Source organism: Vicugna pacos, chromosome 25 (genome assembly GCF_048564905.1).
Source record: "Vicugna pacos chromosome 25, VicPac4, whole genome shotgun sequence".
Taxonomy (NCBI): Eukaryota; Metazoa; Chordata; class Mammalia; order Artiodactyla; family Camelidae; genus Vicugna; species Vicugna pacos.
The window spans coordinates 2,855,590-2,868,214 of record NC_133011.1 but is presented as its reverse complement, the minus strand read 5'-3'; the positions used below and the strand labels follow the sequence as shown (position 1 = coordinate 2,868,214).

Below are 12,625 nucleotides of genomic sequence, written 5' to 3'. Positions count from 1 at the left end.
TGCCTGGCAGATAGCAGGCACTCAATAAATATCGTTGACTGTATGAAAGTTTCAGTCTAACATAGTAATGGTAACAATAAATCTGTAAATAGGAGTAGATTTTACCCTAAATAAGCAGAATGGCAGGGAGAGGAAGACCTAGACTCCTTTTTTCTCACTATCAAGACTCATCTACACCATATTTAGGGGATTTGTAGTTATCATTCATTCACTCATTCAGCATGTTTACTGAGGTTCTATTGTGTGCAAGGCATTGATCTAAATATTAAATCTACTATTGCAGTAAATTTCAAGTCATCTCTTTGATATAGTCTATCTGATCCAAATAATCAGATTTTGAATAACTCTGCTTTTATAAGAATGAATAAAATCCAGAGCAAAAAAAAAACCTTTATATTTAGGATTTGATTAGGGAAAAAAAGAAGGTCATGCTCTTTACACAGTTTTGGGGATCACGCTCATTCAGTAGTTTCTCATTGTACAACTGCTACTGAAGTTCTAAACACGGCCCTGCATAGAAACACTTGTGCCCGGAGAAAACTCTAAATTGTGCACATTCTGTTAAACGTCATGAGGCAAAGAGAAAGATCTTAAAAATCTTAACTGTTTAGAATATTAACAAGTGTTAAAAACGAAATCAGCTTTCTGCTCAATACCCAATTAACCAGAAAATTCTACCTATCAAAATATACTTTTCATCAGCATTCTGGTTGCTCTAAGTTTTGCTGTAATGAAACCTCCATGACAGAAAAACATAATTTTAATATTTTACGTGTATCACGATACCACTGAGAATTCTTCAGCACTAGTGATGAGTGTATTTTTGAACTACCCATAAAAGAACCATACGGAATATTCTAAGATACATTTCTATGCCAAAAAGAACATGTAAGCCCTTCAGTATTTTTATTTATCATTCCTTTACTATCTTTGTATTAAGAATCTGTCATCAATAGGTTTGTGTTTCACTAGAGAAATAACGAAGTGATGGCACAATCAGAAAACTTTCAGAAATCTGACAGCAACTACTTTACAGTGAGTATAAAGCACTAACCTCCAGTCTGTGAATCTTAATTCCCAATATTTGACTTTGAGTCAGTCATCAACCACAAAACCAGGAATAGCTCCAGAAACAACAGTAACACTCATACACGCTCGTGACCATGTATTCAGATTTTGGTCTGGAAATACATCTGGAATAATCTGTGCGCAGATATTTGCCTAAAACCCGACGACCAGTGCCCTTCGAGGAGACTGACACAAGCAGAGTGGGCAGGGCCACGTGGCGGCAGAGGCACAGCTTGGTGCGCTGCAGCCACACGCCGGGGGATGCCCGGAGCCACCAGAAGCTAGAAGACAAGGAGGAGCTCTCCCCGGAACCTCCAGGGGAGCATGGCCCTGCTGACACCTTGATTTTGGACTTCTGGCCTCCATAAATGACAGAATAAACTCCTTTGTGGTGATGTATTACAGTAGCCACAGGATGCTAACAGTCACCAAGCCAAGTGCTCCTCACAGCTGGGACCACTCACAGTGGGAGTTTTGGACTCAGTTGTGTCCCGCTAATACTCATACGCTGAAGCCCTGACCCTAGCTACCTCATAACGTGGCTCTATTTGGGGGTGGAGCTTCTAAGAAAGTAAGTAAGTTAAAATGAGGCAGTAGGGTGGGCCCTAATCCAATCTGACTGGTATCTTTATAAAAAGAAGAGATTAGGACATGGAGAGAGGCACCAGGGACGCACGCGCACCGAGGAGCTGCTGCGTGAAGCGCCACTCCCACCATCAGCCTGATCTTTGACTTCCAGCCTTCAAAACCTTGAGGAAAAAAAAGTTTCTGTTCTTTAAGCCACCCAGTCTACGGCAGTTTGTCGTGGCCAGCCCTAGCAGTACAGAGGACAAAGGGACTCAGAGTTTCAGCCTTTGGAGTTCCCTATGTACCCTGGCAAATTCCTTCCTCTTCAAGTTAACCAAGATAGAAGTATTTTAAAACACAAAATGAACTAAACAGAAAGCTTTTAGTAACAGTGACTAGATAAGTGGTACCTTTAAGACAGACTGATTAAGCCGCTGTCACAGACAACGGCACGGTGGACAGATGTGGTAAGGATTCAACCACAGTGCTTATGTTTAGAAGACACTTGTCAGAGCTAGAAGGACCTTAGAAATCAACCAGTTGAATGTACCCATTCTACAGATGTAGAAACCAAGGCTCCAAAGATTAGTGACAGACTTTATCCGAGGTGACGCGGCTTGTGAGTTACAGAGTCAGGACTGTGACACAGGTTTTCTGAACCCTAGACCAACACGTTCACCAATTTGGCGATCCTCACACATTATTCTTTCAGTCCAACAAACGATTTTCTAAACTTCTCTGGTGCTTCTTGTTTCCCTTGGAATATATGGAGGGGAGCTGCCACCCCTTTGAAGGGGGGCTATCAGTGGAGCGTGGAGTCTTTGATTTCGGTTGTTAGTGGTGGGATTCAATAGCCCCTGGCTGCGTCTCAGACAAACAAGCTCTTCCCACCCCCAACCCTGTGCCTATAACATGAGCAGCAGGATCATGTCAGTCCGAGGGAAGCAAGCAAGCCTCTGACTTGATCCTCAAGGGAATTTTTATATTACCCCTACCACAGACCTCAGGCAGACCGGGGTGGAGAAAATGCGAGAGACTGTTTAAACTTCATCACTTTCTAGAAAAGTGGGGGAACTGACATTTCCAGGCACTAGGCTAGCCATGCAGTGACTCATTTAATTTCCCAGTTAATACAAGGTGAGCATTACCACTCTCTCTGTCACGCATGCCTTCAGTCACACTGCCTGGCTTCCCTCAGTAACACTATCTGAGATGATCTTGTTCACCAATTTGTTTGTCTCCTCTTGTCCTATTTCACATCCCTGCTCAGCATTCCATGAAAACTCCATGGGAACAGGGATGCCATTTCTCAGCTGCATCCTCACTGCCTGTGAGGTGGTCACGTAACATTTGTTGGGTAAATCCATTATAGTGGTCCTTGAATCAAGGATGTATACTAATCTCCTCCTATCTCCATGTACAGGTTATTCTGTTGAATGTTTCTGGATTGGAAGCCTCACATTAAGTCCAACTCTCCCACTTTGCAGGTGAGAAGACTGAAGTCTGTTGCGGGCCCTGGCTTTTGTCTTTTAAGGTAGCTTTCACATGCTTGGAGCCTTTTAAACATGAGCCGCAATTGCCCAGCATACCCTCTCTCTGCCTCAGCTTGCTTTCAACTTGATTATATTTGAATTCTACCTTTAAGCAGATCCAGATTCCTGCTCAGGGACCTCTAAAGCCATCTCTGATAATCCCAATATTGATGTTGGTACAAGTTCTCTCTGTTCTTAAGGATTTGATGTCTCCTATAAAGTTTGCCTACATATCATTATATACTAAACATTTTAGAATGGATATTGTTAAGATCAAGCTCCCCTAATTCCTCTATTTCCCAAAGTAACGCACACAAATAGAAAATCAAGGCTAATATTAAGCTTAAAGTTCAACCCCAGTCTGTGTTCTCATGAGTACAAACACAACCCTAGAGGAAGAAAAAATGACAGCATTCTACTATTTTTACATCATTATATGCAAATTTCTGATCAACAACTGCTTCTCACACTGGGAATTTATCCCAATAAACTATTGTTCTAAGGTATAAATTAAGTCTCCAACCAAAATGAGATCTAGGGGAAATATGGTATGTTGAATGGGCAGAGACAACATGGGTGCACAGAGCTTACTTGGACCAAACTCAAACCAAGCATGCCAAGGCTCACGTGGCATCCAGCCATCCCTTGTTTAGAAAACCAAGTTTAATTTGAATTACTTAAGCAACTGGATTTTGTGGTGATGCATTTTTCAGTGAATTGTTGGGGGTGGAGAGCTTAGCCCAAGCTAATTGAGTTACTAAAATATTTGCCCTCTGATTTAGACCTTTAAAGTGACCTTTGTTACAAAGTCCCGCATAATTGTTCCATATCCAAATTAAACCTGCCCCATTTCCTATCCCCTCTGTCACTGGTTGATTCAAGCTGCGGATGAACATCCCTTTTCTCCCCTTTTCGGTTTATTCTGTCCGCTTTTCAAGGTACATCGAACGTCCTTACAATTCACAATAGAAGTGTCACAATAACTGTGGAGAAAATGCGGGCTTTCATAAACCGCCAAAGTGTGTTGTTGATTCAGAAACCCCAGAGGGCCTGTGTCTTCAGAATAAATTTGTTCTCCACATATAAACCTCATTTGTACATATTTAATTGTCATCTCATTCTCTATAAAAGAAAATGTTTCATTGGCTCTGATTTCCTTCTGACGTTTCTACCCAGTTTTATTAACATTCTTCGTCCCTGCTTTGTAGCCTTCAGGGCTACGCAGACTAGGCAAGTGCTTCGCTTGTGTTTCAGGGATGGGGGTGGGAATAAAATTGCTTCTCAGTTCTGAAACTCCTCAATTGTAAAGAAGGAAATAAAAGCTTCCCCAAAAGGTAGTAGAATATATTGCCAAGCTTGCCTTGTGCTCTTGGGTTTAAGGTACAGAACTGTGCATAATTATTTAGAAGAGTATTCATTTAAAACTGTGCCACTGAGAACAGCTTTGCCAAATTCATCACAGGCTGCAGGCCGAGACACTGGCACCGCCTCACAGAAATCCATGTGTGCTGATGTGAATTAGGAGTTTCTATAAGTTTTACTGTGCCTTTTGGGGAAAACATCCTTTCTAATAGAAAGATAGATCATCATTTCTCAATTTACAAATCAAATTTTTATAGTAGAAAAAAATTAAACTTTTCCCTCTTACCTGTGTGGGGAGCCAACTATCAGTCAAAAATTTTAAATTTGATATAAATTGCCATCTTCCTCCTCTCCGGCTGCCTTCCCCAGCAGCTTTCAGGCTTCAAAAAGTCTCATAATTAGAACATTTCTCTAGATTTTTGGTTTTATCAACGAGAGAATTCACTTTCTAATGAGTATTAAAATAAATTTCAAAGTTTTTTCTTTAAAAAAAAAATCTCAAAAGGGAACTCTCGTACACTGCTGGTGGGAATGCACACAGGTTACCCCCACTATGGAAAACGGTATGGAGGTTTCTCAAAAATCTAAAAATAGAACTACCATATGACCCAGCAATTCCACTCCTGGCTATTTATTTAGAAAAAGAAAAAGAAAATACTAATCTTCTTATGTGACATCACACACACACACACACACACACACACACACACACTGGAATACTACTCATCCATAAAAAAGAATGAAAACTGGCCATTTGCAACAACATAGATGGACTTGGAGGGCATTATGCTGAGTGAAATAAGATAGACAGAGAAAGACAAATACTGTATGATATCACTTACATATGGAATCTAAAAACTAAAACAAGTGACTATAACAAAATGGAAACTTTTAAAAAATTTAAGAGCATGGGAATAAAATAATTTAACTGGTAAACCATAGTCCCAAGACATATTATTGCTTCTACTTATTTTTAAATATATTTCAGAACTGTTTATAATTTACTAATGGGTTTATAACTGCTGGGGGGATAAAGCTGAATAGATGGAAATATTTTAAAATAAAAATAAACTAACAACCATAGCATTTCTTTACTTTGGTGACTAACCCTCATTAATAACATGTATTTTTTTAAGTTTCATAAATTTTGATGTCATCTTTATTTATAAGTTTCAAAAACAGATATAACTTTATCATTTAGATTTGTTTATCTGATTAAGAGTCCTCCAGAGAAGAAAAGCACTCGTATCTTTTATTTACACAGCACTTTTTAAAGCTCTCTAACTTGTTACATCCAACTATTTGCTACTAGTACAAATATAATCACTTCCATTAAATGGACACCTGCTATGTTCCAGGCATTTCATGTCAGGGATGAATCCTAATAGGTACTATTATCACCAATTTACAGAGGAGGCAACTGAAGGTCAGAGATTCTCGGTCACTTTAGTCAAGGCTACTGCTATGATCTGAACCTGGTTTCTCTGATTCTCAGGTTCTTTCCTCTGTTGCCTCTTTCTAGGGTAAAGAAAAGACAGAGCAATTTGTGTCTACCTGATTGCGTGGGTCCTAACAAAATCACCACAGCTGAGAAAAAGCCTTTGCCCAATATATACCTGAAGAATGTGCAATACTTCAAATGCATTATGAAATATCCATCACTGTAAGAGAAAATTTTATTAGAAGTATAGTAAATTTAGAGATAAGACTTGAAGAACAAAGGGAAAAATAAAACATTGTTTGTAAAGGGATTTAGAAAGATTGAATAAAAAGATGAATTAAACGTAACTCTATCCACTTTTTGTTTAGAAATATAGGGCAGGTCATGACAGTGTTCCAGCAACTCTATTTGCATACGCAGACCCCAGAAATGCTGGGAGACTTACGCAAAGGACCAGTGGAAAGCCTTAGTAGGGTTTTACACTTCGGGGAGAACCCCTCACATGAGGAAGCTGGTTAACAGTTTTTAACTAGGAGAGGAAGAGTGACCTAAACACCTGAGCTTCGCTGGAGTTGGTGGCATGTGCTCTGCATTTCAAATGCAGAAAAGTGTCTACCAATCAAGACCTATAGAGAAAGACAAATATATGACATCACTTACATGTGGAATCTAAAAAATGAGACGCACTACTATATATAAAATAGATAAACAACAAAGTCCTACTGTCTAGCACGGGGAACTATATTCAATATCTTGGAATAACCTATAATGGAAAAAGAATCGGAAAAAGAATAGCCATATACATGTATATACATACATAACTGAATCACTTTGCTATACACCTGAAACACTGTAAATCAACTATACTATTGGACCTATTGGAAGTCTGTTCTATAATCTGAGAGGGCAGAACTGAGCACATAACACTACTCATTTCTGATTCACATTAATTCTTAAAAATGTTCCACTGAAGCAAGAACGGCTTCCAGCCTCAAGTTACCAAAGGGATGGAGATTTTAGCTATTTGAACATGAGAATTAGATTCTCTTAGAACGGAATCAGGCATCCATCAGACAGAAGACACTGTAGAAACCACCGTAGTGGCAGATGGAAGGTACCCCAAAATGCAGCGACCTAAGAACAGGATAAAGGCAAAAGTCTGTCTCTTTACTCAAAGTTGACAGCAAGCATTGCTACTACCAGAATTAATTAATAAGCATTGGACTGGCCAAGCCTGAACTCTTTTTAAGAAATCTGTGTTCCATCTGAGGCTGTTAGCAGTGGTGAATGGCTTGTTGTACAAGAGATATTTTAGATATGAATTTATGTTTCAAGGAATAGCAGTAACATATTCTTTATCCTTCATCAGCCTGAGTAGCTTCCAAAAAGGATATAACCCTTGTGAGAATTTAGAAGCAGGAAAAACCCAAAACTGTGTTGAATCAGGATCCTCTAGCTTTTTTTGGCCTGATGATCAGGGCCTCTGTTTTGTCCTCTGTTCTATACATCTGTGCCGAGTTCAGCTCTCTTCCCTCACCTCCCACCTAAATGATCCATGGACAAGTTCAGATTTCCATTATCATCATCAGATTATATTTCAGCCTAACTGCACCAAAGCAAATGTCCCAGTGTAACCTAGGCATGATGCGAAAATTATTTCTTAATCCCATGCTCGGATCACAACAATCTTCGACACTGCAGTATCAGTATTAAGTCTGAAACCTTGGCAGAGAACCAAAGCGCCATCCCCACCTAGGAGCGCAGCAATGCAGGGCTCTGTGAAACAGAGGAGCGAGAGCAACTTCTCTTTGTTTTCCATCTACACAAAGCATAGCAACTTCCAACAACCGAGTAATACACATTCAGTCAGCCATCTAAAAGTATTTCTAAATCTGATTCCACTTCAGTATGGGGACTTACAAAAGCCCCCCACCCCCAAAAGCCACACAGTGTCTGATCTACAAGGCAAAGAAAAAGTAGCTTGTAATTTATCTCCCAAGACAACAGAATGAAACAAAAGAATACACAAAACACTTTGATGCAGCATTTCATGCACACTGCCACCAGAGAAACAAGCTGGAAGGCCAAACGGCACTGCCGTATCAGGCTGCCCAGCTTCTGTGAACACAGCTCGGGAAGGGAGGAACGACTACTTGTGTCATTGTGAACACTGGCCAGTGGCCAGTCTGTAACCTGCACGCACTTCCTTACACTGCACACGCACAGACAAGCACGTTCTCCCCAGCCAGGAGGGCACGACAGAATCTCGTACTGATCTGGGTCTCTTGGTGCACGAGGCATCTCCTGAAGTCTTCACTCAGCCAGCCACCCGGTCACTTACAGCTACTTGGGTCGCTTTTGTTTGAACTGGAGGTTGAAATTACGTTACTTCCAGGAGCAGTTTCAGTGTTCTTGTTATAGTTTTAAGCTTTCTTATAATGAATGAATCGCTGAGCAGGATATTGCCTAAATAACAAAAATTCAGAACCACCTTCCAACTCTGTTCTGCCCATCACTGTCTTTATTAACTGCCTTACTACCTAAACAGAGAAACACACATTTAAACAGATAAGTGATACCATTGTTCACATATTAAAATGGCACATTTTAAAAATAGTCATAATCAGACTTGGTGATGATGACCTTAAATATTAACTGGTACAACTTTTAAGACTGAAATTTGGCAAAAATGTTATACACATTTGATCCAAAGTCCCCATAACTAGAAATTTACCTTAATGAAATCATCCGGTAATGCAAATAAAACAAATCCTCATCGAGTGTGTATATATAGTGGTGAAACACCACAGACCACCTCAATAACAGGAATTAGATAAATAAGTTATTGAACTTCCGTATGTTGAGCTACTGTTCAGCCATTCCTTGATTTAGAGCAAGAAAATTAAGAATGGGAATACTCTCATTATAAAACATCAGTGTTATTTAATATACAGCATTACATTGTAGGAGACCAGAATATGCTACTCCAAAATGTGCCTCTTTGGTACAAGAAATACTTTTAGCTTATTATTTTGAGAAAAAGCAGACACAGAGAAGCTCTGAAAACAGTATATTACCCTTTAGTAAGGGAAATTTACATTTATAAAGGAAGACTCTATTTGCAAGGGTGTCTTCCTCCCAGTACCAGAAAGAGAAAGATGACTCTAAATCACAAGAGATTTACACAAAATCCCAAAATCTAAATCATCGAAAAATTACCGTTGGAGAAGGAACCAACCTAAATCTGCATAATAAATCTTCCCTATATTTACTGTAATTTTTATGGTCACCTTCTCATAACTTGCTTCCCCACACTCCTATTCCTTTGTTTTAACTGAAAATAGAACTTACGTCCAAATTCTTGCCACATCTTTTGAGTTACTATGAGTTACTAATCCCTGAATTTCTCCCATGTGTATACAAAATATATATGCTAATAAACTTGTTTCTTTTTCTTTGTTAATCGGTCTTTTGTTACAGGGGCCTCAAGGGTAGAAGGAAAAGATTCTTTTCCTCCTCTACAACATAAAATTTTAAAAAATGAAGTGTGGTTGCCCTCAACTTCATTAACAAGACATTGATTTTCTTATAAGACATGATTCCCTGAGCAGTCACAGATTTTAGGTCAGCTTCAAAAACAGACCAAGAACAATGAAGTATTATTAGGATAATATGTTGAAACTGGACACACGTTTTTCTCTCTCAGGTTCAAGTGACTTTTAATAACTGTTATTGGGGCGCTAGCCCCCAATTTTTACTAGACCTCTGATTTGATCCATACCAGGGTTCATAAAACTGGAAGCACATGTTAGAGTCTACTGTTGCTAAACTGGGCCACAATCCTGGTAGAAGGCTTCCATTAGAAGTTAGCAACATATCTGGTCACACAAAAAAAATTCAAGTTATATTTTTTCTAACCATGTGCTCAAATTACACCATACTTTACTGTTTATTATAAAGGACTGCTCCCCAAATTAGTAGGTTTTACTCATTAAACTAGCTTCACACCCTCAATCACATTCAAATATCCTAAAATATTTTATTTAAGCCCAAGTTGTCTTAATATAGAAAAATCTTAGTATTGTAATTAATCAAATTGTACTTTGTGAAACACACAGACACGTCCAAAATATAGTAACAAAGACAGGTGTAAAACTCACATAAAAGAATCCAAGTGGTCCAGATATATATGGAATTTTCATTCCCAAGAGGTATTTGACTTGCGAAGTCACGACGTGGGTGGCAGCCCCTGTTGTCATCGCACTGATCACAGGCTCGGTAAGCAGGAATGTGGCGCTGCCCAGATGTAGCACAAACATGGCCACCTGAGAGGACAAAGGAAGATGAACCTTCCCAAGCTTCCTAGGGGGGTTCACACCCGACACATTTTCATTTTCAACACACAGACATAGGGAACTGGTGTGAAATGTGCGTCTTAAATTTTACATATTCAATAGCTTGAGATTTCTTGAGAACATTGCTAGGTTCCAACACTTCCCAGATGTTTCTGGGTACAATTATAAGTGCTTCAATTAAAGTTAACACAGTTTCTTTTCTGAATACTGACTTTCCTTTTTTCTCTTTTCCTAATCATGTATGTTATAAATAACAAAATATGTTCAAATCGGCTAATACATGGGGCTCTGTGGAGAAAAATCAAATTTGCATTATCATATCTATAACTTTTTAAAAACCCAAAGGACATGATTCACTACTTTACACCCAGTAGGCTTAAAACCGCAAAAGCACTGAGGACAAAAAGGCATTTCTTGAGTTTCTCCCAGGTTCTGAGAAGTGGAAACATACTGTTTTGACTATATACTCTGCCACTTAGCTGTAAAGGGCCCATATGATTAAGACATCGAGAGTTATGTGTTTACAGAAAAAGATGACAGCAGAAATCAAATCTCTTTTCTTACTGCTAACATTGCAATGATTGGTGCAAAGAGATAACTTTTAGGAGATGACCTAGTCTTCGACTGAGTACAACCACATCAATTCATTAACAGAAATTTACTGTTTTGAAAGTAACATTAAATTACACTTATGAGTATCCACACTAGAAAAGGAACACAAAGTGGGCCAAGGCTGATATATCCTCTCAATGTGTTAATTATAGTATTTAGGTCATATCTTAAAATTCTTGTTGGAAAATAAAATTAATTATTAAAGAAATCAAAGGAAAGAATAGCAGGGAAATTTCCTTCTATCAAGAGGTCAACAGCAATGACAACGAGAAATGTAAAGTGCTGTCTAAGCACCACCAGAGTCTACGTTGCAAATATACCATTTCCATCATATCACACTGCCCTTTGGCCAAAAGCAATAATACTCTACACTTGCATTAGGGGAGAGATTCCTGGACTTAAATCTGAAAACTTAAGTTCTGATCCTGGCTCCATCACGTCCTAGCTTTGTGACTACAGAAAACCTATTGAAATTTTCCAAGCCTCACTGTCTATAAGTAATTCAAATGATGTCTGCCCTATTGATTTTGCAGCATTGTTGTAAAGTGAATGTGAAATGAGCTATGGAACCTGTAAAATATGCAATACACGTATATACCAGGAATGTTATAAACCGTCATGTATATTTACGCAACATGGAAAACCAGCCATCAGGTTTGAAAATGTAGAAAAGGCGACACCATATTTCCCAACTCTGGAGAGCATGAAAGAATTTATCAGTGTAGAAAGAAATGTATTTGAATTTTTTGCAGCTTAGCAATCCCCTTTTATTCAGCATATAATAAAGAAGACAATATAGATTGCCAACACAGAAATCAGGCGATCTGTTTCTGCCAACATAAGAAGCCAAAGCAACAGCTTCTACAACTAACATTATTTTCAAAAACTATATGTCATTTTGTCAAATAGAAATGTCCCAGGGACTTGGGGCCAAGATGGCGGAGGAGAAGGACGCTCGCAGCTCATCCTCTCCCACAAATACACCAAAGCTCACATCCACAGACCCACCCAGCCAACCAGAGCACCTGCTGAACTCCAAAAGAACACTGTCCTCTTCAAAGACAAAGACATCATGAATCTGGTAGGAGAAAAGGAAAAAAGAAAGAAGAAAAAGCAAAACAGTGCAGGACTGGTCCTGTGAGGAGGGAGAGGCAAAGGAGGAATAGTGCTTGTTTGCTGGGTCTCCCCCTCTCCAACGGAGAGGCCAGTGGGACAGAGGGGGAGCCTCCAAGGCTCAGATCTGTATGGAGCGGCCCTTGACCAACAGAACTAAGTTAAACGGGCACAGAGGGTTCCTGCAACACCCAGCCCAAGGCACAAGCTGGCACCTGGGGGATGGGATAGGCTGCTGGAGCCAGGCAGAGGACTGGGGCATCTGCACTGAGGCAGCCCCGGGGGACTGCAGGGTGCTGCGCGCCGTGGCTGGGAGGGGACACAGAGCAGAACAACCTGGGCTCCCATAAATTACAAAAAAAAAAAAAAAAGCAAAGCAACACTGCTTGTGTGCCCTGAGGGGAGGGGCACTGTAGCCTTTGTCTCCTCAGACCCGGGGCACCATTACCAAGAGAAATAAAAATGTCTCCTCAGACCCAGGGCGCTTATCTGGAGAAGAGAGGCGAGGTGCAGCCATAGCTGTCATATCCTCCTGTGCACAGTGCCTGGGCGGGGGGTGGGGCCGAGATCTGAAT

General features: G+C 39.8%; 1 protein-coding gene across 3 annotated transcripts in view; it reads right to left on the bottom strand.

The window, feature by feature from the left end:
* SLC26A7 (solute carrier family 26 member 7) overlaps nucleotides 1-12,625 on the bottom strand; it is a 135,250-nt gene that overhangs the window by 59,828 nt on the left and 62,797 nt on the right. For all 3 annotated transcript variants that reach the window (XM_031691146.2, XM_072949441.1, XM_015243978.3), the window contains exon 4: nucleotides 10,131-10,295. In XM_031691146.2, the coding sequence (XP_031547006.1) occupies nucleotides 10,131-10,295 (165 nt within the window). The remainder of the gene's footprint in view (nucleotides 1-10,130; nucleotides 10,296-12,625) is intronic.